This window comes from Meriones unguiculatus, chromosome 15, assembly GCF_030254825.1.
Source record: "Meriones unguiculatus strain TT.TT164.6M chromosome 15, Bangor_MerUng_6.1, whole genome shotgun sequence".
In the NCBI taxonomy this organism is placed as follows: domain Eukaryota; kingdom Metazoa; phylum Chordata; class Mammalia; order Rodentia; family Muridae; genus Meriones; species Meriones unguiculatus.
Genome location: NC_083362.1, coordinates 37,222,595 through 37,248,360, shown reverse-complemented (window position 1 = coordinate 37,248,360; position 25,766 = coordinate 37,222,595). Strand labels below are relative to the sequence as shown.

The window sequence follows — 25,766 nt, the reverse complement described above, 5'->3', positions numbered from 1 at the left end:
TGGCATCCTTGATTCTGCATGTATGTCTTGTTTTGGGATTTTAAGATTAAAAAAGTCTTTTTTTTATTATATGTATTTTTGTGGTTATGTGCACCCCACAAGTGCCCATGGAGTCTAGGAGAGGATGCTGGCTCCACTGGAGCTGAAGGTATAGGGTGCTGAGCCACAGATGGATGCTGGGAACTGAACTCAGGTCCTCTGGAAGAGCATTTAACCATCCTGTTTTTGTTTTGAAACAAGGTCTTGTTAGGTAGCCCAGGATGGCCTTGAACCCATAGGGGATCCTCATGTCTCAGCCTTTTAGGTCCTGGGATTACAGGGGTGTGCCACCACGCCTGGCTGAAACACAACATGTGCAGGAGAGATATTCTTTTTAGACAACCACTGAGACTGCTTTCCTTCACTAGGCTTCCTCTGCATCCAAATGCTGAAGCAAGATGGAAGCCTCGTCTCCTCTCAAAGCACCTTCATCAAGCAGAGAGGAAGAGGCCTGCCAAGCCACCAGCAAGCAATCTTGGCTAAAGGCAGCCTTGGCAAGATTAGTTGGAGTGAAAGCAAATATACGGCAGAATATCTCATTCAGGGATTTGATTTCTAAAAATAATTTATTAACTCCATGAAAAGAATGAACAAAAAATAAGTTATTTAATCCCATTAAAACAGAATTTAAATCTCTACGCTTAACCTAAAGTTATTGCTAGAACGGACCATGTCTCAGCAGAAAACAATGAAGTCCAGAAATGGCTGTCCCACAGATGTATACGAAGATGGGTTTCTTCTGGGAGGTTGAGGCAGTCATGTCTAATATGACTTACCCGTAAGTGCTCCAACAGAAAAGGTGCCGTTAGCCCGACATGGGCGGTGTTACTATGTCCTACAGATCAGACACACTTATAAATTCTTTCAAACCAGCTCTAAGTGTCTGGTGTGGTCAGTTCAAGATACCACACATGGCATCGTCATCTGTGGAGATTTTTCCTAGTGGAGAGAACAGATTGGTGGGTGGATTTACCCCCTCTTCAATGTTTCCGCACTACGTCTCCAGCACCTTTCATGTAACGGTACCAGATCTTGTTTTTCAGGGCCAACTCTAATTGGTACTAGGAAATAAAGACAGCTGTTATAACCGGCCTGGGAAAGCTCTACAAAGAGTAGACTCCAATTTTTGCCAATTTCCTTTTAGATCTCTGCATTCATCTGCCCATAGTATCACACAGTGAGAACTTCTGCCCCCAGTGGAATGCAAAGCTCAGTGATGAGAAGGCATTATCCAACAAAAATACTTACATTTCTACAAACACCTTCCTTCTTATTTCTGCTTACAGCTGCCTAATGCTCACAGGAGGAGCCTTCTCACTTCAGTTTAGTCTGTGCTTCCTTTAAATTTGTAAATCCCTTACTGGTATAGAAACTTACTAAGTTTCTCACATCAGAAAGTACTGGACAGTGTCTGGAAAAAACCACACCGAGGCCCATTTGCCACACACAGCCATCCTCTGAGCTTTACAGTTAAGAGTTCCTGCTCTCCACTCCCTTTAAGGGGCTCTACCCCATGAGCCCTCTCCTTAGTATCTCACTGTCTCATTCTAGAAGCTAGAAGCATCATCATATTACAGAGCTTGCTCACAGCACACTTGAAAGCATTGCTTTCAGGTTTCTGGAAAATGGAGGACACACTGCATTCTGCCATTTAATGTCATTATAATTTCATTTGTCTTTCTTCAGAATGAGTTTACACTGACGAAAGGAGTGAAGTTTTTGTGCACTGTGTAAAGACTATCCTTGTATATTCAAATTCTGATTTCTATGCCCAGAGAGCTGAGTACAGGCCTGACTTTGGCCTTGTCATTTTTATGAAGCATCTCCCGTTTCAAAGTTTTGTGAGCGCTGTTCTCCATCACCTTCTGATTGGTCAAATAAAGAGCTGAACAGCCTATAGCTGGACAGGAGAGGAAAAGGTGGGACTTGGAGGGGGGAGAAGAGAAAGAGAGAGACACAAGAGAGAGAAAGACTGACTGACTAATAAAGCAGGTGATGGATCACATGGTGGGAAGTGGGCCAGGCCAGTGTTAGAACAGCTGAGTTTCTGCCCAGCCGCAATGCTTGAAGCTTTTAATAAATATAAAGGTCTTCCTGTCATTATTCAGAGCAAGGGTGGGCACAGAAAAAACAGTCACCTTTACAGTGAAACATTTCCTATATGACATAAAATTACTTCCTAAAGCAATGAAATGACAGGTTCTTTGTTTGCCTTTGTCTATAATTTACCCTCTGGAAGAAAAGAAGATATATATGCCCTTAAATACTACAAAATCTACTTCCTTTTCAGTACTGGTCCTGTCAGTTAAGTTCTCAATTCAGAAAAGCTCAGCATGCAGGGTTAGCTTTAAAAGGCAATTTTGAATTCAGCTAGCTCAGAACTGCAAAACAGAGAATGGACTGTGATTAATAAGACATCGTTTAGAAAAAATTTTAAAAATTTAATTAATTTTTAAGAAATGTGCAATTAATAGAAAAGCCTAAGAAAGGTAAGGATTTCACCTCAGGAACCATCTGTTCTCATCCATAAGCCACTATCATTGTACAGGAAAAACAACTGTAATATTAGAACAATCAGAAAAACCTCCAAGGTCTCTCATTCTTCACTACCGAAGGAATTCAGCCTAAGAGAGGCAAGCAATCTGAAATTAAAGTATGCGTACATACTTATGTCAGAGAGTAATTTTAGGAAGACCTTATGGAAAACTTAAAATGAAACGATTAATAATATGGACAGAAATACTGAGTGAATGGGAAACCACACACACAATAAGCACATAAATCACAATCAGAAGGTATTCATTTAGTTCATAGAAACAGGTCATATCTCCCTCACAGTAGCCCACTGGGAACCCCATGCTCAGTTCTCTGAGCCTTTTTCTATGTTTGGAAGCACAATGAACCTCTACCCCCTGTATTTGAAGTTATTTATGTGATCTGTTCATTTGATTATAATTAGCACACTTATCCATTTTAATGCCTTTTCCTGTCAGAAAAACTCAAGTTGGCCAAGAGCTATGAACATCCTTTTTAGAGGACTATGCTATACAGTGACAATGCACACAGACATTAGTAGATTCAAGGATGCAGAATCGCAGGAGAGGCAAAGATTGGCCCTTTAACGAAAAGATGTCTGGGTATCCATGCGGAAGAAAGGAAACACAAATCCTGGTGCTCTAGACCATTAAAAAAAAAACAATCCCAACTGACCAGTGACCTAAATGTCACAGTGGAACTCCTAGAAGAAAATACTGATAATCTCAGTGAAGCAGGGAAGCAAGTTCTAGCCAGAGGCCAGAGAGGAAGCAGCTGGTCATCAGGACGCCACTCAATAGGATTTCTGCCCACCTAAAGGCCCCGAGGCAACAGAAAAGTAACCACAGCCTGTGAGAAGACACGTCATACACCAAGGCCTCGCCAACACATGTACAGAAATAAAAACCACAAAAATAAAACAGAACAGAAAAACTGATGAAAATCCTTAAACAGGGACTTTGCAGAGAATCTAATTGGACATTATTGACTAGGCAATGAGCTTCCTAGTGATCAGAAAAAATACAAAAACAAGCAGAGATCACCAGAGTCAGAATTAAAGACGGCCACTACCAGCCAGGTGTGGCATCCTGCGCAGAGTAATGTCTTTAGAAATCAGCTTAAGAGTCGACTAAAGCTAACAGGTGCTTCATCTGACGCAACCAGTCAGCAGGGATCTGTGCGCAGGGATCTGTGACACAATGTACAGCAGCCAAGTGGCTACTGTTAAAAATGGGTGACACAATTGATGATTACAGGAGAAACTTAGCTACCCACACACCCACACCCACCTCAGTCATGAGGCAGAGACAAAGCAGTTAGGCAGAAGACTGCATGTTACAAGACCTCATTTGAAAATGGGGATGATTAACGTGTATGAAGACAAAATTGACGTTGGTGGAGGATTTTGACTGGAATGAGGTTTCTGGGTGCTGTATTCCAGAGCCTGTTCTGAGCGCTGGCTACAGGTCACGGTTACTTCCGTGTGTGCCTTTCTTTGTGTCGTACTTTAAATCCTACTTTAAGATAATGTGCCAAATCTACTAATTGGTGGTGAGCTCTTACCTCAAAAGGGAAGGAAGAAAAATAAAGAACCCCTAAAGTTAAGGAGAGAATAAAAGAATTGAGATACGTGGTTAATCTAGTGCCCTCCAGGTTGCCAGTGTACTGGGTAAACAGGGGTTAAATCCACTGCCCATTTCAACACACTGAGAAGCTGGGACTGTCTTGGTTATGAAGTTAGAGTTTTGGTGAGTTCCCCGGAACTGGGCTGAGGGGATCTGGGGTAAAGTCAATGAGAAAGGATGGCTATGGCTTAGGCCACAATGTGACTAACTCCAGACGGTTGGAAAATGCGTGCCGCCCCACAGAGTGTGAGGAAGAGCCAGTTACAGTTACGAGGATAGATGCAACAGTGACAGTGCAGAAGCCACGCATTGTCAAAGAACTGTGATGACAACTTAGAGCCGCTCGGTGCCAGGACCCAAGAGCCGAATGCTTCTTTCTCTTCCCTTCTACTCGCCTACATCCGTTTTAGTGGCTCTGAATGCTGCAGTATTTACAAAATCTAACAGCCAACTTAAACACAAAGGCTCCAGCTCAGAACACCTAAAAAGACACACCAAGGGCTCCACTAAAGCCTCCCCCAAAGAGAAGACTTATTACCTGGAATTCTAAAATGAGATTAGAGAACAATATAAACTGTTCTGAAAACATGTTAAGCTATGCTCTAACTGTCAGACCATTTAATTCCATGAGCTTTAGTCATCGGCACACTACGGAAATGGCGTCAAAGTAACATGGTTCATTGCCTTAGATGTCAGGCAAACCATCAATGTGGAGGTTAAGCCTATGATACTCCAGAGAACTGGGCTACCTTTTGCTCTTGCAAATACAGACCATCACCCCTGGAGAATAACTGGAGCCATCCAAACCGGAGCTGGTGGCCTTATATCTGAGTATTGGATCTACAGACTATTGTAAAAGTCTGAAATATAGAGCTGGACTCAACCTTCCGGAGTGAATCTGTTCCTGTGTCCCTCCCTCACACATGGTTGCTGGCAGTCTGTCAAGGGTAACTCTACTGGCACACTGCCCACACTGGCAACTATGCCTTGGGTACCTATTACCTGCTTTTCCGGTGGTACATCTGTTAGTAACTCCCAAAAGTCACTTCAGGGCTGGGCAATCTTCTGAGCGATGTTTGGAAACAGGCTGGGGCTGTGAGGCCTGGCCAGGAGGGCTCAGAACTTGAGTCCCAGCAGAGAGTCCCTAAAGGGCCCAGCGACAGTGATGTGACAACCTCTTTAATGTTGAAACCGGGCCTCGCTGCTGGCCTCAACTCAGAGAGCCCCCGTGGCCTCTACCTCCAAAGGGCTGGAATTAAAGGGTCTCTGGCAGAAGGCTTTAAGATATAGAAAGTTGTATATCAATATAAGGTGATTCTGGTATTTTTCTTCCTGGTTTTCAGAATCCGGGATCCTTTGAGGAATAATCAAGTCTAAGCCCAAGAACAAGGCTTTGATACTCTAAATGGAAAATCTCTGAATATTTACTCTCATCAATCACTTTCATCATTCCAAAAATTCAGGTTACTGTCGACTCTCCCCCTTCATACATAAGGAGGCAAGGTTTTCCTACCATGTAAGGGCATAGTTCACATGGGGTGAGTTCTATGACCAAGATGATTGGATGGAGCCATGTGCTGGAAGGCATATGCAAAGGTATTCCCAAGCTCCTGTGGAAGTATGTTCTTCAAATCCACATATGCCACTCACAGAAACGTTGACCTTTGCAAAGCACCACAGTGAACAGTCTCCACATTTAGTGTGTGGTGGGAAAATTTACCAAGCTGACTCATAGCATGGGCCCTCTGCACTCTTGAGTTCGACTCAAGAAGCAACTCGGAGAGGATGAGCAGCCAGAGAAGCATCATGGGACACCTCCCAAGAATGGGCTACCACTGCAAGAACCTGCTCTGTAGCATCCCTGCTCCTAGACAAAGGCAAGAACATGTCCATGGACACAAAACTTTTGTCTGTCGACTGAGCGGAAGACAAAACTACACACTCTCTCCTTTGAAGCAAACACATCTCTTAGTGCAGAAGCAACTGAAAAGTTAGCTTTTGGAGGCAGAAACTGAGCAGATGGGTGGTGAGCGAATGTAGTTTGTAGCTTTCACACTGACCAGTGTTTTGAATGTTGTAAGCATATTTAGTAATTGTAACTGTATGCTTTAAAAATATCATCAATCAGTCCCAAGTTTCCACGTGCCTATAGTGGGAACTATCAATTTACCTACTTTAGGAAACAGAAAAAAAATATATCCTCTACCTATACCAATAAACACAGAGACTTCTGAGAATTTCTTTATCAGAACTTTTTTCTTTTTCTTTTTTTTTTTTTTTTTGAAGTACAAAAATCAAAAGAAAATCCCCAGAGAATTTTTCCATTGACTGATACTGGTACAAAAAGATTAGTGGAAATCATTAACACAGAGACCATATCACACCTGAGTGGAAACCTTTCTGTAACATATCACTTTGCCATGTAACATATGAAAATAGCTTGAGATACAAAAATACAGTTGTGATCCAGCAAATGGCACCAAATTAGAACAATTTTATTATTTAACACAATGCCAATGTATATACATTATCATCCCAAATAAGAAACAATTTAATTCCAGAGTTTAAAATGTGCTTTCCAAAGTGAATCCTTGTTGGAAATTTTGAAGAAAGAATAAAAATAAAACAAAAAAACCAAAAGCCCTGAAAACTAATTCTAACTTAATTTTGATTTTTTACTAAAATACACACCCTGTACCAATCAGCTCTCTCATACAAAAAAAAAGTATATTATAAATAAAACTTTCAAAAGTGATCTTGGATGTCTTATTGCACGTCAAAGAGAAGATCTGCCACTCTGAGCTCTCAGCCCTTTCTTACTGTGTCACTTCAAAAGCTAATGACTGAGGGGTACACTGTGGACTTCTAGGGTCCTACCTCAAGCTCCTCTGCAACCAGAACAATGCATTCTGCTGGTCTGCTTCAGTTACCTTGTCTAAACGGAGAATGACTTCTGTTTTCTAACAGAAGGTAATCACAGGGGACCTGAACAAACCGAGGTTTATATCTAAATGTCAGTTGTCTCTTTTTCAAATAGATTAAAAACAAAACAAAACAAAACAAACAAAACGTAAGGAAACTTTACCCAATCGCCTATCTCTACTCCTCCCAGGACCATGGCCTCTCAGTGTGTCTACTGTTTACCCCAGTCTACTGGGTTCCTACCGACACTCTCAGCACTAGAAGTATCACTTGGCCTCAACCTCTTAACCTTCTTAGCTGTTGTTTTGCCAGCACAAATCAGCCAGAAGGCAACAGCTTTAGAAATAGAAAGGCTCCTAATAAGTTCAGCATAGTGCCCAGCAAAAAGTAGGCCTTCAATAAATAGCTGATAAATGAATGTAAGCCCCCGCCTACGCTTACATGTACTAATGATTTACGGGTAATATGTGGGTTTAGGATACACATGTCTGAAATGGTAACTAAGGAGAAAACACATATGACATGGAAACAGACACTGTTAATTTCTATAATCCTGCCCAGGACAGAATGTGGACTTAAGAATTAACTATTCCAAGAATTAAAACCGATTAGCCAAATACTTTTAATTTTGACAAAGGACTCTTAACAGCTAGCCTTTGGCAATTCCCATACAGTGAGCCCCAAATAAAGCCAAATCAAATTGCACTATTACAAAGAGACAGTCCATGAGGGCCGAGGAGCCGCACTTAAGGGACAGCGACCTCCAGGAGCCTGTTGTTCTTCCGTTTGCAGGTTGGCACACTCCCATTCTTCTGGCTTCCTTGAATAAACTTCACACACACCTTGTCCTGTCTGAACTGTACCAGGAACCTAGGAGAGGAGAAGCAAAGACGCTCAGCCACACACAAAGCAGGCGAGGGGCACAGTAACACCAGCTCTCCTTCTTTGTCACGGACGCTGACCATCCCACTTCTGACGGAGAACTGTGACGGCACTGGACCCCCGCTTGTCATCGCTAGCCCCAAGAAAAGGTCAGACAAGCTGGCAGTAATTACCCCACGTTTCAGTGGGGCATCAAATAAATGCACATTAACATGCTGTAATTCTTCCTTTCCTCATTTTTACGTGGCAACATTTTTAAAGGGCCAAATCAAATGTTCAACAATTTAAACACATGAGCTACAGAATTTCAAAAAGCTGTTCACATGTACCCCACTTCCCTGATCTTTTCACCCCACATCCTCATCAGCAGCTTCCGGACCTTTCTCCATGTACTGGTGCATTCCTAAGTTACTCATCCAACAAGCATGTGGTTGACAGTACCAACATCCATGCGGAAGACTCAGTGGCTCTGATGTACACATTAGCTCCAGTTAAGAGGCCATGGTTTATAAACGCCATCTCCCCGGGTGAAATGTGACACGGGCTTCTAACTCACAGGATGATCTATTTACTTTGTGTGCCTTCCTAGGCATGCTTGTATGTGCCGTACCAGGTAGAGCTCAGCCCTGGTACAGATCCTTGGGGTACTACCCACCTTGTTCTTGGAGAAAAGGCTTCTTACCAGAATTCACCACTCTCCAATTATGCTAACCTGGCCGACCAGCGAATCCCGGTGCTCTGCTGGCCTCCACAGCACTGGGATCATAAGCATGAGCCACCATACCCAGCACTGTGTGGGCGCTGGGGGCTGAACTCAGATTTACCCTTGCTGGCATCTCCCAACGCAGGTGGGTCTCCAGCCCTCGTCATTTTAAAAGGACAACAGCCCTGCCATTTCAAATGGGTTCTTTTCGGTTCAAGGCACTGGGGAAGAAAACCGTAATTCTGCATTCTCCAATCTGGGATATACCTCTAGCAGGTACCATTATTCTTTTCTTTTCGAGACAAGGTCTCCCCTTGCAGCCTGGGATGGCCTGGATCTCACTATGTTTATCAGGCTGGCTTGAACTCCCAGAAATCCTCCTGCTTCTGCTGCCCAAAGCTAAAAGGCGCTATGGTCAACGGTATGATTGAACGTGTGTGGCCACATACATAACTGCGCCTGTGTGCTTCTGCACAGCTTTCACATTTAACACAAATTCAAGTATTTTACAAGTCTTATGCTTTCTCCATGCTCATGGGCAAACCCAAGATCCACAAGGGAAATAGCCATAGCTACATGTTCTTGGTCATTTACATGGACTTAGCTTTAAGACAACTGGGGAGAGGTTAACTACTAATATGTATTTCCATCTCACAGAAGAGCAACTTGAAAAGCTACTAGCTAATTCTTATCTAATAGGAATACGGAATACATTATTTCACAGTGTTAATGGTGGCCAGAATTTCAAAGAAAAGGAACATGGCTTAGTTACAGTTGAGACTTCATACTGAAACATCCACCTCTTGCAAGGTATCCTTAGATCAAGCTATCTACAGGGCTGGCTGTTTGGGGGTTTAAGGACCCGGGATTAGGAAACAGCTGAGTATCTCACGGACGTCAACTCTCATTTCCACATCCATATTAATTAGCAGGTTAGACTAAGATGCTTTCTGAAAACTCGGCTAATATATCCACAATGACCAGAGAAACCAGTTTGTCAGAGCAACTATTTCCACTTCTGAAAAGGCGATGAGGAAGGGCATAGTCACTGAACTGCATGCTGCTCATGACACATGTTTTACACATCTGGCAATGGGCTGGAGTCAGGCCATGTAGGGCTGGAAATACAGGACCATCTACTTTAACAGGGAATGAAAAGTCTCCTTTAAATCTGAACTGTTCCATGAGGGAATTTCTTAGGCCTGCTTGGGCGCACCAGGGGCTATAAAGGAGGCTGCCTGAAACTGCTCTCCAGGCTTCCTAGGTGTCTAGGGAAGGAACCCATATGAGATAGTCCCATAGGAGAAGGTTCACTGATGTATTTTCATCAGATCAATCATTAGGAGATACAGCAGGACATCTGGACAAATGCTACCATCTATTTGTCTTCATGTGGCCACAATGTAGATCACTCACACAACAATTTACGGAAAGCTTGTGACATCCAGAATGTCACACACCTGTCTGGTCGGGCAGGGCAGGATCAAATAATGACAACAGCATTCCCAGGTGGAGACAGTCAACTGAGAGATCCTACTGTTGACCGCAACTGAGAAACAGAAACACATGTCCCCTCAAAGCCTCAGTGTGTCTTAGAAGGCACGAGATTTTGGAAGCCAAGCTCCACATTAAAGAAAGCTTTTCAACTCTCCCCAGAGAAGCCGCTCTTCCCTCAAGTTCGCTGTTACTAATGTTCTCTAACAGCACCATTTCCAACAGCAGGGGAGGAAATGCTCACAAGCAGAAAGCCCTCAGGTTCTGGACTGAGGTGTGAGCTCTTTCTGTGACTAGAAGGCTCCTGCTTCGAGGTACCAGGGGACCAGATCTTCATCTGCAATGCAAATGATCTGCTCATGGTGACTGACAAAGGCCAAACTCTCAGCATCTCCAGTAAACTGCAACCAATGAGAGCACAAAATTCCAACAGCCCTAACAGGTTAAAACCTGATTAACTAGACTCCAACCTGCTATTACTTTCTCCTAATATTTCTCTTTTTTCCTTCTAAACACATCTAATCCAAACAGCCATTCCACGTAGTGTTCACGAGGCCCAGCTACCAGCCACAAAGCATACCTGTGTGAGGAATGGCTCACAGCTTTGTGGGTCCCTGCACTGCTCAGAGCCCAGTGTACCAAGGAGACACAGGGTGGGATCTGAATTTATTTCAGAGATCAAGGAGGAGGTGAAATATAACAGACTGGGAAAGTCTTTTCAAAGCAGGGTCTTCCTATTTAGCCCCAAGCTTGGAATTTGCCATGTACATCAGTCCGGCCTTGAACTTCCGGCAAAACCTTCTGCCTCTGCCCCATGAGTCCTACAAGTACAAACAAGTAGATGCTAAACTTCTTGGCTTGGAAAAACTTTAATTTAAAAATAAACGTCTACATCTTTAATCCCAATACTAGGGGAGCAGAGGCAAGCGGATCTCTGTGAGTTCAGGGCCAGCCTGGTCTACAAAATGAGTCCAGGATAGCCAAGGCTACAGAGAAACCCTGCCTCTAAATCAGTCAATCAATCAAATCTTAAGACACGAGTATTCATAATTAGAATGTGGATGCAAAGATTTTAAAAAGGAGTAAATTTACATCTACACCAGTCTTAGCATTACTGATCAACAATGCCAGGGTGAAATGCCTTTTCTGTAACCCCAGTTATCAATATGAAATGAAGGTCATCTCAAGTCTGACTCAGAACCACATCTGCAACCCACAAAGCCCTTTCCTCAGCATGCATTCATGCAACACGCAGTGTCACAGCTGGGTCCTAACAGGCAATCTGCTCACACCCTGTCCTGTCTGCCCTCTCTTCACACTCTCTTCACACACCCTCACTATCTCCTGTTCACACCCTGGCTAGAGCACCACCACCTTGCCCCAGGCAGCCCAGGCTCCTAGCCCTTCTGTTCTAGTCTAGCTTCTCTCTCTCTCTTGAAGCCATCAATGCTATCCCTGAAAAACAGGGAAGCCCACCGCTGTGCTCAAACCCCTCACCGTCTCTACCATTCTCAGCAAAAGCCCCACTCTCCCTTTACCCAAGCTCTGTTTAACTGGACTCTGCTTGTTCTCTGCAGGATCTTCTCTAATCTCTCTGCCAGAGACTGCTCCTGTCGGGGGACCTCTGCACCTGTTTCCTGTTTGTGCTGTACTGCGTCTTCCTGAATTCCTGTCTGGGTTGCTCCTTTACCCAGTTTACTGAGAAGTCTCCCCACCTCCCTGTCAAAAATGATACCCTACCTCTGCTTTCTCCTTCTACAAGCCAAAATCATGTTACCTGCCAATTAATTTTCTCTTACATATCTGTCTCACTACTAAAGTATAAGGCACTTAGGACTCGGCTTTGGTCAGTGCCACGTAGGGTCTATCTTTCATTGACCACAAATACTGGACATACACTGCTACCTAAAACAGGTGGATGAGACTGGAGAGCCAAACCACAGCAGTAGAGCTGAAAATGAAAAAGCGGACTACAAGACTGACGGACATACTCATCGGAAATCTCGATATTGAGCTTCTGTTTGGTTTGGCTGAGAGTCGTGCGGTACAGCTTGGTGGCCATTTCAATCAGGTGGTCACTGCTGAAGAGAAAGTCTCCTTTACTAGCTGCTTCCGAGCCCTGCAGAGACAAGACAAGATGGAGGAGGGAAAGGTTTGCAGGTCTTCTGGAAACCTACTACCGTCTTCATAACCTCAGACACTGGGACATCCTCCCAGATGAGCAAGTAAGGACAAGACTAGTGTTTGATCCAAGCCCCGGCTACCTGATGTTGGTCAGTGGACCAGAGCAGCCTTCTACTGCAGACCCTCTGGATGAGAGGCCACACATTCCTTTGTGGTGGGTTTGCACAGTTAAGTCTGAGAAGCACCGACCCAACTTCTAACTCATTCTCAAAGCACATTCTCAAAGGTTCAAAAAACCTTTCCATGATTTGTTTTAATTTAATTTATATATTTACTTATTACAATTTATTCACTTTGTCTCCTCCCTCCCTCATCTTTTCCCTCGTCTTCTCCCAGTCCCATCCACCTTACCTTTTCTCCCCTTCATGCCCTTTCCCTAGTCCCCTGATAAGAGAGGTCCTCCTCCCCTTCTATCTGACCCTAGCTTATCAGGTCTCATCAGGACTGACTACATCATCTTCCTCTGTGGCCTGGCAAGACTGCTCCCCCAGGGGGAGTTAATCAAAGAGCCAGCCACTGAGTTCATGTCAGAGACAATCCCTATTCTGCTTACTAGGGAATCTGCTCAGAAACTGAGCAGCCAATGGGCTTTCTTTGAATACCTGGGCCCAGGAGGTCCTGCAGAGACCAATACTCCAACTAAGGACCATGCATGGAGAGGACCATGATATGGTTTTTAAAAGTAATCACAGGAGCCAATGAGATGGCTCAGTGGGTAGAAGTGACTGCCACAAAGCCTGATGACCAGGGTTTGATCCCTGGAAACTGGCATGGTCCAAAGAGAAAACTGCCTTACAAACACATACAATAAATAATTGTTAAAAAAAAATTAAAAGTCAATTTTTTTAGAAGAAATAACAAAAACAGAATTATCCAGGGTCCTAACCTCAGCTGCACAGGGAATCACTAAGGAACTTGTAACAAACAGAACTCCGCTGTGGTCAGACCGAGACGTGTGGCCAGAACAGCAGCAGTTCACCGAATTCCAAAGCTGTTCCTGTCAGTAACCGGGGCTGGGGATAGCTGTTGTATGACTCAGTACGCCTCCACTTAGATTTAGAGCCATGATGAGGTACACAGGCTAAGGCAGGCCTCTGGGTCTTTTCTATGTCTGATCAATAGATGCTAACATTTATTTATTTATTTATTTGGTAATGACAACTACATGACATCATTCTGTTAAGCGCTTGTGCAGTGTGCAGAAAGCCTCCTGCCGATGCTATGAAGTAGATATAATCATTTTAAAGATGAGATTGGTGAGGAGTTAAAAATAGCATGGCCAGGGCTCAGAGGTTAAGAGCATTGGCTGTTCTTCCAAAGGTCCTGAGTTCAATTCCCAGCAACCATATGGTTGGTGGCTCACAACCATCTACAATGAGATCTGGTGCCCTCTTCTGGCATGCAGGCACACATACAGGCAGAATATTGTATAAATAATAAAATCTTTAAAAAAAGATCGACTGGCCCCAGTCATCAAAATAGTAAGTCTAGTGCCTACATTCTCCATTGGTCTGGTAAAAGCATAAAATATTAAAAGAAAAACTAGGTCAAAAATCAGTGGACAATGTTTTACCGAAGTTGTAGCCTTTGATAAACCACTAAGTTAAAGATGAACAAGAAGAAAGGTGACATTTTTAAGTGGGCATACAGAAGCAACACCAGAAGAGAAATAATTTCAACCATCTCGACATTTTCATGTAGTACTCTCAGCAGCGAGGTGAGAAAGCTGATGAAAGTGTAATTCAATTACTGAAAAACAAGGCCTGAGATTTCAGATGTGAGGGAATACCGCCGAGCTTTAAAGTCAGGAGGAGTGCCAGCAGCAGGCCTAGTTAGCAGGCCCAATCAGTGGCTGAGAAACTGGACACATGGAGAAGCCTTTCTGTCCCAGCACCAGGGGAAGCTCACCTCCTTGAGGTGGACTGCAAAGAAACCATCATTCTGTGAGCTCATGGAGACCTTGGTCACATCCACCAGGGGGACCTCAGACTTGATCTGCCCGGACTTTTGATCAGCAAGGAGAAGGTTATTGTTTGTTAAGAGGAAAATCCGGGATGTGCTCTGAAACGAGACAAAAAAAAAAAAAAAGTTCCAATGACCAAAAACACTCCAAAATGGCCCATAAGTGTAAACCTTTAGTTATTTCCAGGGAGTTATATTTACATTTACTCTGCTGTCTTTCAACAAGCATCCCTATGTAATCTGAGACACACATAATAATCAATTCTTAAGGCCTTTTCTGTGTACGTGTGTGTGTGTGTAGGTCTTTGATGCATGTACATGAATGTGTAGAGGTCAGAGGAGGATACTGGCTGTCATCTATCTTCCTCCCCCTTATTTCCTTGAGAAAGGGTCTCTTAGCAAACTGGGCCCTTTCTGCTTCAGCCAGGCTGGCTGACAAGACCCCAGGATTGTCACCCTCCAGTATGCCGTTTTAAGCAAGCTCACCATACCCAGCTCTTTCATGTAGAGCTTGGGATTTGAACTCAGGCCCCCATGTTTGCAGAGCAGGTCATTTTTATCCACTGAGCCATCTCCCCTGCTCTTAATTCAGAAACAGGACTCTCTCAGGGCACAGGAGGTTAGCATCTTTTACCTTCCCATTAGCACGGTTAATTTTGTTCACAACTTCAGCGATAATGATCTTCTCTTCAATGGCATCTTTGAGTTTCTTATATTTTGGGTTCTTGTTGATTTCCAGGTAAGCTCCTTGGAATGGTTGCCCAACACTGAAGAAAAAACAAAACACAACTCCTTGTACCTTAGAAATGGTTTCAAATAAAATTACCAATGTCAGAAGGAAACAAGCCAGGTGACCTACAGAATTGTCACCAACTTCATGAAAGTGACTTCAGTGTATTTACACAATGCACAGGCACCTGCTTTAGACTTAAGTTAGAAACAAAGCCTTAAACTTATGTCAAATAGATTTCAAAGCAGCCAGTGGCGGTTGGTTTGTAGGGCTTTGATAAAAATCTCACATGTACTGATTAGGAGATAAGCCATTACGTCACTGTCACACCGACCCAAGGTCAAGGTCTTGTGTGAAGGAAAAAGCACTCTCCTCTCATCTGTAAGAGAAATCTAACAGCTGCCCACACAGGGCACACCAACAGGTGTAAACAATGTAAGCCAACAAGAAAGGCCAACAACATTACCATCAACCTGCTCCAAAGACCAATGCCATTTTCTCACAGCCAGGAAGAAAGCCAGTGACCTTCTGGGGAAGGACACATCTAGGGACTGACAATCACATAAAAGAAAACTAAACTGCACTTGATTTTCCCACGGAACTCTGGGGACTCACTAGGATGTGCCTGGAGGTGACAGGCGCTCATGCACAGCCACAGCCATTTGCTTCTGCTGAGGTCACTTAAATGAGATTTCCTTGGAGACCCTGAGTAACTCCCTCAGGGCAGGGTGAAAAAGGCACCAAGAAAAAAAGACTGCTGGCCCACGGGGTTTACGGCTTCATTTTGGGTTCATTTCTGGAAATGAGCACAGAAGGCTTGAAATTCTTAAAGTGTGGGCGGGGAAGAAAAATCTCTGTAGGTGGTCAGCCCTTTGCAGCTCCCAGGACATTAGAGGCGGCCCCCCAGGCCGTGCTGCTTCACAGTTTGGGGAGGCAAATTTTTCCCCATCTCCCACGGAGGAAGTGAGTGTGCCACCCTCTCCGAAAACTGACACAAATCCCCAGAAAAGACTTGGCTTGAAGTTAACTTTCTTTGTGTTCATTGTTAATTGTGTTTTAATGATAAAAAAATGCTAAGGGCCTAATTCTAGTTTGTTTCCTTAGTGATATATTCTAACACCACCACCACCTGCCCATTGTTTTTTGTTGTTTGTTTGTTTGCTTTGAATCTTCCATGGGAAGTGTTTACGAAGTGTCTAATTTAAGGATGTATAAAGAAAAGGATGAATAAAATCAGTTGCTGAGGAACGCACAATGCTGTCCTGTTGGTTTACTCTTCACATAGTAGGTATGTTAGATAACTCTTGAATTTAGTCACTGCTTGACTTAAGCACCCAAAAAGCTAGGGAGGAAACAGTGCAACTCAAAATACTAAAACTCAAAGGGCCTGGCAACTCTGCTCATCTAATCTCTTTAAGAGTAGAGTTTTCAAATGTATCTGCAGGAAGAAATAACATAGGTACATGAAATATACAGAACTACTTGGCATGTAATTGATTCTTATTTCTAGACTTTTCTTTAAGCACAGCTACAAGTCACTGGAGATTCTGGTCTGAAATCATATAATCTACCTGTGTGTAAAGACCAGATGAAACAGGAATGTGGGGACGCCGATGAAGTAGGCCACTTGGTGACACTCACACACACCAAGTCCTTTGTCCAGGACTAGACTTGTTAGATTTGCAGTGTGTTTATCCTTTTCCTGAGGACGTGGTGTCCACAAGAAATGAACTGAACTTTTGTACGGGCTACTGAGGTTATTACTAGCCATTTAGCAACCAAAGGACAGGACACCATGGGCCCATGCTTACATAACAAGCAAGAATTATGAACTGTCTGCCTTGGCCACTGACCTTACAAGGAGTTTCTGACCTGACTTGATGTTGGCAGGAAGATTCCCAACATCGATTACAATTCAATGCAAAAAGAGCCCTGAAAACGGGGTCATACAATGACAGTTCATCCTAACAGTCCAAAAAGCTTTCATTTTGCACGACCTCCTGTTTACTAAATAATTTAAGCTAAGGTCAAAAAAGCAAAACCAACAACCGTAATCCTCCTACATCCCATAGAAGCTGCTGACCACTGTTGGGTGTACTTACACCCAATGGCTTCTGAAGTCATTCACAAAATTAAGTATCATTCATCTATTTACTGAAATTAAACATTAGATAAAATGCAAAGACATATTTAAGAAATAAAATTAATAGAACACTGGGGTCTCTCAGTAAGTACAACCACACGTACCTAGAAGGATATAAGGCCTTCTTGTCTTTGAAGAGCTCACTGGCCTCTAGCTTCTCTTCATAAACAAGTTTCTGCTGGTCTGTGAACTGGTCCCTGTATTTTTTACACTGTGAGACAAAAGAAAAAAATACACAAAGAAACACTTACATGAATAAACTCCCATTTGTTTTTTTTTGTTGTTGTTGTTGTTGCTGTTGTTGTTTGATTTTGGGGACAAGAAAAGGTCTCTTTGCAGAGCCCTTAGCTGTCCTGCAACTTGCCATAGTTAGCCTTAAATGCACAGAGATCCTCCTGCCTCTGTCTCCCTAGTGCTGGGAATAAAGGCGTGTGCCAATTTCTCATTTGTATGCTAAACAAAGAGTAGCCATGCAAATGCCCATCACACTCATTTACAAAAGTCAAACCCATTTTGGTTTCAAAAAGCTGGTCTTAAAATGTTTTGAACCATCTGTGTTGCAGAATTTGAGATGATTCTTCAAAATATGACAGGACCTAAAAGTGGCCAGTGCCCAGGGAGTCTAGAGTCATTCTGCTACAGTGCAAATCCCTAAGAATCTCCATCCCTGAGCCTACCACGCCGGAACACAAACTTGAGAGGACTGACAGTGTATATGGCACAGCATGGCAATCCCGTGCAGATGTACACAAACACAAACACACACACACACACACACACACACCCCTCTAACTTTTTAATTCTGTTTTTTATTTTAAAATGCTGGCAGCAGCTGGACCCGCCTGGAGACACTCAAACCTCAGCACCTGGGAGGCTAAGGCAGAAACAGGATGAACCCAAGGCCTGCCTGGGCCACACACCAAATTTGAGATCAGCTTGAGTAAGACCCAGTCTCAAAAACAAACAAGCCCAGACATAGCACAGTAGTCCTCTCCTAAACTGATCTCACGGTCCACAAGCATGCTACGTACAATCTGACAATCAATGCTTAAATCCCCCTCCCTCTCACCCCCGCTATCACTTTATACTGTTCAAGGGCAATGGGAGCCCTCAGCTCTGACTCTGAGGATACAGTGCGGGGGCAAAGGGCTGGCTGCAGGAGCGGGGACAGATCTTTCAAAGACTGAACTACAGGTGGGGCTGCGGCCTCCACTGGAACTACTCTAGGAAGAAATGAGAACATCACCGTTGTCTCTCCGTGATAAGGTTGAAGAGACCCACTCACAAGGAGAATGGGTGAGCAGAGACAAGCAGAGCGGAGCCCAACATTAGCATCTCCTACTCTTAGGTTTGTAAATGCTTTCCCTGTTAGACTCAAAGGGGAAGCCTAGGAATTGAGAAGCTGTTAGCTGTGTCACAGAACAGAACTTGGAATCCACAAATAATATTAGCAATATTGTCACTATTACATGTGACCAAGGAGAGGACTGCATGGAGTATACAGCTACCAGTCATATCCACAGGGCTTTCTAATGAAAGCCTCATAACCACATACAGTCAACAGTCCACATAACAACCCACTTATTCAAAGGAAGTCTTGCCATGAGAAGAGGCCACACCCACGCTCCCGTTTCCTCAGAAAGGGGAGGTTGGCAGTGGTGTCTCATTGCACCAGTACCTGAGTTCCCTGCCACTTAGGTCCACATGCCTCAAAGCTCTGTTCCCTTAGGAACCTGACATATTCAAATATGAGGGGAAATGAAGTGGATTTTCAGCTTCCCTTTCTTTAGGACACAGGACATTTGTCTCTGACTGCACTGCTCATTCTCCAGCCTGAAGTGTGTACACACGTGTGTTCACAAACCTATCGGTGCATGTATTTAATAAGTCTGGTAAAGCAAGTGCATGCTGATTAGCAGTATTTAACTACTTTGCCTGAGGAGCTCTCCGAAGCATTCCTTCAGAGAAAGAGGAAAGCACAAAAACCCCAACTACATGAACCACCTGGAAGCTAAAACAAAAACAAGTGCTGCCATGACCTCTTCCTCCGGACTACCTCAGGAGCCACTGGCTCAAACGCTGCCTCAGCTCCCGCAGAATTTCTCTCAGAGGTTAAGTTCCGTAGGAGGCTCCAGCACCTCCGAGCCTACAGGCAACCCCGTCAAGGCGACAGATTTTACATAGCAGCCTTCACACACGCAAAACAAGAATGACCTCTGACAAGAGTGTAAGGTGGCCTAGCTTACCCTCCACAGGTGGAAGATCCTTTTTAGTTCCTTGTGAGTTGAATCCAAGAACAGGTAAGGTCTTGATGGCCAATTTTTGTCTATTGGTGATAAGGAAGGCATCTTATTTTTCATTTCCAACAAGTATTTTTGTACCTGTGTTGGGGTTGAAAGAAAACACTAGGTGAGGAAAATACACCAGAAAGACAGTGATGCAAGTTCCATGATCAACCAGAGTGGCCTTTAACTGGATTATCAGCTTTAGTCAGTAAGACTGTGTATCTCATCTGATAATTCTATTTAACTCTTTCATACCGACCGGTGGGTGTGCGCCCCACCAGAGAGTTATGAGGAAAGGTGACTGACTACAGACACAATCACTCAGTCAACACGGGGCCAGCACCGATACCACAGCAGAGCTGTTTTGCTCAACAGAGAACCACACGAAGGATGTAGCTACTTACACTGGCATTTGAGGGAACTAACATTAAGTCCACGAGTCCCACCGTCACACTGCTGCTTTCCAAGTGGTGTCTAACTACACATGGACTGTGGCTGTTCTCCAGCGTTACAGAACTCGTTCATCACTGTAGGAAGGTCTAGACTAGCTGAACTACGGAACAGAAATGGCCCTAATGTGGGAGGGTTCGACTTGGCGATTTCTGACTTTGTGTCAAGGGGATCATTCCTCTTAACACGAGCCAGGCACCGGAAAAGCCTTATCATGGAAAAGCCTCACATGAGCAAAAGACGACCTCAGAAGTGACTCACTCTTGTTATAAATAAGCGGAAGTACTGGCTGACTCCGCACTTACAGCCTCACCATACTGTGCCCTTCATCAGGGCAGCTCCAGAGTCAAGACTCACCCACCTTTGCTCCCTGGCACCTTGCTTCCAGCAACTTTTCTGCCAATATTTCCTTCCAGAGCTCATAGGAGTTTAGTAGGGCAAGAACCTGACTTTCTTCACTCCACCTCCCCAGTTTTCTATGTCCAATAAAATAAGCTTTCATCAACCACAGACCCCTAAGCATTCTGAAACAATTCTATTTGAACCTGGGGTGAATATGAAAGGCTCCTAAAGTCCTTTTATAGCCATGCTTTATGTGGGTTTTTAGAAGTCCTATTTTATTGAGTTGGTACTATTAAATGGTTGATCTAATAATGTTAATTCCATGCACATAATATCAACTTACAATTCTTTGAAGTGTGAACTCATAGATTTTCTTTCCAGCATTTGCTCTAAAAAATTTCCTGTATTCCCTTCGTACCTTTAAAAGGAAGCAGACTAGAGTTAGACCAAGGCTGGCAGGCACTCATAATGCTGTATCTCTACACAGATCAAGGTGTACGGAACATGCAGATTTACTCCTTTCCAACTAAGAAAACTGATGGACACAAACTACGCCAGAGAAACAGAAACTGCCTGAAGGAATACTGAATCCTTCTGGCTTTTATATAGCTTGATGATTGGCATGAATGTCTCTACAGGAATCGTTGCCAACTTGTCATAACTAAAGCACGTTCTGTAAAGTATTATAAGGTAATTTCTCCTTCAGATGTTTTGGTTACAGATTATCTGAAGAACTACACTGAAATCCCCAAAAATCCTGCATAAAAACACAAGACTTTACTAATGGGCAACAGACATGAAAAGAGCTAAAAGAAACCTAAAAGCCTTTAGGCTACATTATCTTCCATTTGACCACACCAAATTTCATATTTATCCCATAGCACGTAAGATATCCTCCTGCATTTGAAATAGAAACTTTCCTTGAAATAATGTCATCATCAACTTCACATATTAATGTCTAATACCTAAGTGAGCTGTTTACAGAATTAATGAGTGGTACAGTCAAACACTAAAGCTGAGGGGGACAGATTATTTTATTATCACCTATTTATAAATGGGAGTTAGAAATTAGCAAAATATTAGCCCGTCTGTGTATCTCGATGTTTTGTATCTTTTTCTCTCACTTCCCAATGTTTTAGGCTTAAATACAAAAGCTTAAAATACCTGTACATGGGAGTTGTGAAATAGAAACCTACAAGCCAAGTTCAGTCTGCAGATAACCATTTTATACATGTGTTTTTAAATTGAGAACTTCACATAACAGTGAAGATTGCAGGCTTCTCTTAAAAATTTCTAAGCTCAGCTGGGCCTGGTGGTGCATGCTTGTAACCTCAGCACTTTGGGAGTCAGAGACAGGCAGATCTCTGAGTTCGAGTCTGTCCTGGTCAACACACTGAGTCCAGGACTGCCAAGGCTACACAGAGAGAACCTGTCTCAAAACAAAAGTAAAAACAAAAAGAAAAATAATTCTAAGTCCTAGTACTAGTGAGTGTCGTTTCTATGACCTGGTGAACCCTAGTAGTCAGGCTCCAGCTGTACACAGCCAATCCTTCCTAACCAAGCTGCGGCCTTCCTCACCTTCGCTACCTGTCTGCCCTCTAGGCGGCAGCGCCCCAGACGGTCTGTACAACCGAGAATGTCGAAGCTTCACATTTTGACATAGACTATGTACAGGTAGGCCTTCCTTTTATCCACGTTCTAGCTGCCATTTCTCTTTCAGCCACGGGATTGTTAGTTCTAAGCATTTCAGACCTCCAGCTTGTAAGGGTCAGGGGCACAGAGAAGAAAGCTGGCAAGTTAAAGCGAGGCCGGTTACGTGGGAGCCCGTCTTGAAGCGGGGAGGAAGCACTGTGCTGTGCAGCTGAATCTCATCATATCTCAGCTCTGTCAGCACGTCGTCCAACATTCCACAGGACAGATGGCTCCTCTCCAAATAAAGCTACACACAGTAAAAACCCAGTGACATCACACTCTTCTCACAATGGGGACCTTCTTGAGTACCAGGTATCCTAAAAGGTGTCTGGTTTACTTTGTATTTATTTATACAAGCAAATCAAATTATTACAAAAGCTGTATTGCTCACATCAATATAGCTTCTTTTTATGACAAAAAGGGCAAAGTTATTACAATCCTCAACTTCAAAAGAGTTTAATCTTATTTCATGACAGTTATAGTGGAACCTTAATGAAATGCTTCTGTCTTATTAGAAACTGAGGGGGGTGAGGTGTAGTTAGAGAAATCTCAGTTGATTCTACAGAAATAACATTCACTTGAAGGCTGAATACACTCTGGGCTGCTATGGCACACCTCCAGTGCCAAAACAGTTTGAAAGCACATGCAATGAAACCCAGAAAACTGAAGATACGATTTATAAAAATCAGTACATAGAGTAAAAATCTTGATTCAATCCTACTTGTTTCCTTCCATTTATAAAAATTGTGATGCAAATTCAGAAACAAATAAAATGGGAAATGTTTAGTTTTGCTTGGCTTTCAAAAAGAGCATGTAAAGAATGTATTCAGAATGTCAAGTAGAACATCTGTTAAATGTGTATTAAAGGTATGCCTTAATTACCTTATGAATACTCAGAATAATCAAAAAGGATAATTAAATGTTTGTAGGAGGAGCTTTCAGGGGAAATGGAGATCATTCAAAGCAATATTCAGGGATATTTCTGAAGGCTGTCGAGCTGCAGAATCAATGACTTCTCAGCTCATTCTCAAATATTTAGAATAAGAGTTAATATTACTGGACTAAAGCAGAATACTAAAGAGGAATAGCGTAAGAAGGCCCACCCCCCAAGTTGACGTGGCTGTCTCACTATGCTAGGTTAATTACTGAGCAGGAAGACCAAATCTCTGTGTTGCCTGAAAGTCTTCAGTGCTCGGAATAAAATTTCCTTATTCACTTGTGTGTACCTTTCCCTCCCGCACCAAGCACCTGCCCGAATCCCAAGGTCTTTGAACTTTACAGCTCTCTGAACTGAGTGATCTCCGTCATCTCATTCACCCCGGTCTGTGCTGAGCCATGATCACACGGGAGAAAGCTCCATCCCTTAGTGGGACAGCACGGGCAGAAGGCAAACAATCCCCACCCGGGCCACTGAGGATGGAAGAGCAGCTTCCAACTCAAGGCCTGCACTGTGCCTCATGATTTAAGCCCATGAAAAGATTTTTAAAAAAAAATGTGTTAGATAAAATATACTGCATTACATTTATTATCTAGAGAAATTAAAATCACATTAAAATTGGTATGTAGGAACCAGATTAGTCAAGCTGACGTTTCCTAAGACTGCAGACAGCAGCAAGCGCTGGCAGTTTTTCTCAGGTTAGTAGGGGTGAGGCTTCATGTTCACCCGGGGCGGGAGGAAGTCATGGAGGAAGTACCTTCAGTCCAAGCCAGTAAGCCCAAATGACAGCAACTGCATGCTTACGCCTAGCCTCCTCCTTCAAGCGTTTCAATTCCCTCCGAGCCTAGAATGTTTTAGATAGGAAGTAAGAGAGACGGCCCAATGCAGACAGCACAAATGACCAGAAGGAGATACCCCCAACCAAACAGGAGAGCCAGTGTTTGAGCAGGACTGCAGAATGGCAGAGGAACAGTAGACACTCATTTCAACCCCAGGACTCTGTGTGGAGGGGACACAGGGCCTGTATTACGGGGCACTGAGTCACCTGTGGGCGAGGACAGGCAATCAAGAGCACTGACTCCTCACTTCCACTCCTCTCACTCCTCCCTGTCCCCATTCCCTCTTGCAGCTCTTTCTCCACATTTCCTCAAAGCCCTTAAGGAGTGGTCTCATTAGACTTCTCTCCGCTGTGAACCTCTCTGTGAATGAGATCCTTCATTTGGATGAATTAATAAGACAACTTTGCGTGAACAACCAAAAAAGTAAAGGCTGTGCATGTGAAGGGCAAGCCAAAAGTCAAACTAACGAAATGCAGAAGTCCTCTGGGTCCCAGTTAGAAGCAGCATGCATAACTGATGGCACAGTGGCAGGGCGCTGAGGTAAGCTGCAGAAGGCCCTGGGTCAATCCCTCACATTGCCAAAAACAAGGAAATGTTGCCTAGGATCCCAAGTAGTGTAACACACTACAAAAACTGAAGCCAGGCAAAAAAGTGATACCTGACAGGTTGAAAAGATGACTCTGGGGGGAAAAAAAAATCAATGTCAGGCCCGCTGTCTGACAAGGCAGAGATAGGCACTAGTTTTTGGGACACTATACTAATGAAATGTCCCAACAGGACCAGCAAATCTGTGGGATACCTCCGTTAATTGGCTAATGAACTAGGTTGGTTTTTACAGACTTTTAGAAAAAACACAGACGAAGCATTCTGGCCGTTTTTTGGGCAACTTTGTATGTATGTAGGCCACAGGCTGACTTCTTATTTTTCTCACAAGCTGGGCCTTGGATGCTGACAAGGCAGACTTTAGTGGAGACAGAACTGGGTAGAGTTTTGTGTTTCTAACCCGGAACACACACTTTAAGCAAAGATGACGTCTGTTTTCTAAGTTAGAAAAACATCTAAAACTCTTGTTCCTCGGGTTCCATGGATATTACAGCTCCCAGGACTCTGTCTGGGATTAGTGAGTTCCAGGAGGCCTTTGTTCCTGAAAACAAACAGCGATGCTGAAATTCCTGAGATTCTTCGCTGGCCAGTATGGCTATGGCTAGCTTCATGTGAACACAGGTTCTGTGAAATCACGGACAATCCTTCCCTGCACACAGGGCACTCTTGGCTTACAATGACCAATAGGTGCCACACTCGGCCTGGAACGCCATTCCATTCAAGGATTAATTCTTTTAAAGCATGTGTTACTGGCATTATTTTGTTAACGGACTGTACAAACCGAACGAAATCCCAATCTGAACATTCACCACATGCCCCTCTGCATACAAGCACCCTTAAAAACTGGCCAGCATTCAACAATGGGTACTAAACATGCAAGTTAACTGAGAGGATTTTTTAAAAAGAACTAGGCTCGAACCTTATTAGTAAGGTTAGTGTTTTTGGTCTGTACCTGCCAAAGCTTCCATGGCAGGCTACTGCCTAGCGTCCCCAGCTTTATTAACTGCTAGATCATGCACTGGGGTGAGCCACTATCGAGTGCAGGCAGTCAGCCCTGCTAGGCTAGGCATCAGGGCGGCTACCGCAGAATCCCGAGAGGCGGTGATGGGATGTGCGCATCAAGTACCTTCGATCCAAGCCAGTAAGCCCAAATAACTGCAATAGCATGTTTATTCCTAGCCTCCTCCTTCAGCCGTCTCAGCTCCCTTCGCGCCTGTGGTGCGTTTGAAAAGGAGTCACAGAAAAGGGTTAAGGCAGGAAAGGTTGTTGCTTCCCAGTGGAGACAGAAAAGGAGACACCAGTCACCGCGGAGGGTAGACGCAAAAGCATGTGCCGCCACCCACACCAAATGCCGCAAAGAGCAAGAGGCGAATGCGTGCTCAGTAGCTCAAGCTCGTGA

General features: G+C 43.7%; 1 protein-coding gene across 5 annotated transcripts in view; it reads right to left on the bottom strand.

Annotated features, from left to right (window-relative positions):
- Window positions 1-6,673: 6,673 nt before the first annotated feature.
- Window positions 6,674-25,766, bottom strand: part of Myo1b (myosin IB) — a 158,949-nt gene continuing 139,856 nt past the window's right edge. For 3 of the 5 annotated variants that reach the window (XM_021643028.2, XM_021643030.2, XM_021643027.2), the window contains 9 exons: window positions 25,494-25,580; window positions 23,683-23,769; window positions 20,640-20,714; window positions 19,466-19,600; window positions 17,324-17,430; window positions 14,981-15,113; window positions 14,293-14,445; window positions 12,192-12,319; window positions 6,674-7,991 (listed from right to left, as the gene is read on the bottom strand). In XM_021643028.2, the coding sequence (XP_021498703.1) occupies window positions 7,868-7,991; window positions 12,192-12,319; window positions 14,293-14,445; window positions 14,981-15,113; window positions 17,324-17,430; window positions 19,466-19,600; window positions 20,640-20,714; window positions 23,683-23,769; window positions 25,494-25,580 (1,029 nt within the window). In that variant the 3' untranslated portion in view covers window positions 6,674-7,867. The remainder of the gene's footprint in view (window positions 7,992-12,191; window positions 12,320-14,292; window positions 14,446-14,980; window positions 15,114-17,323; window positions 17,431-19,465; window positions 19,601-20,639; window positions 20,715-23,682; window positions 23,770-25,493; window positions 25,581-25,766) is intronic. The other 2 variants (XM_060368350.1, XM_060368351.1) reach the window with 2 other exon arrangements.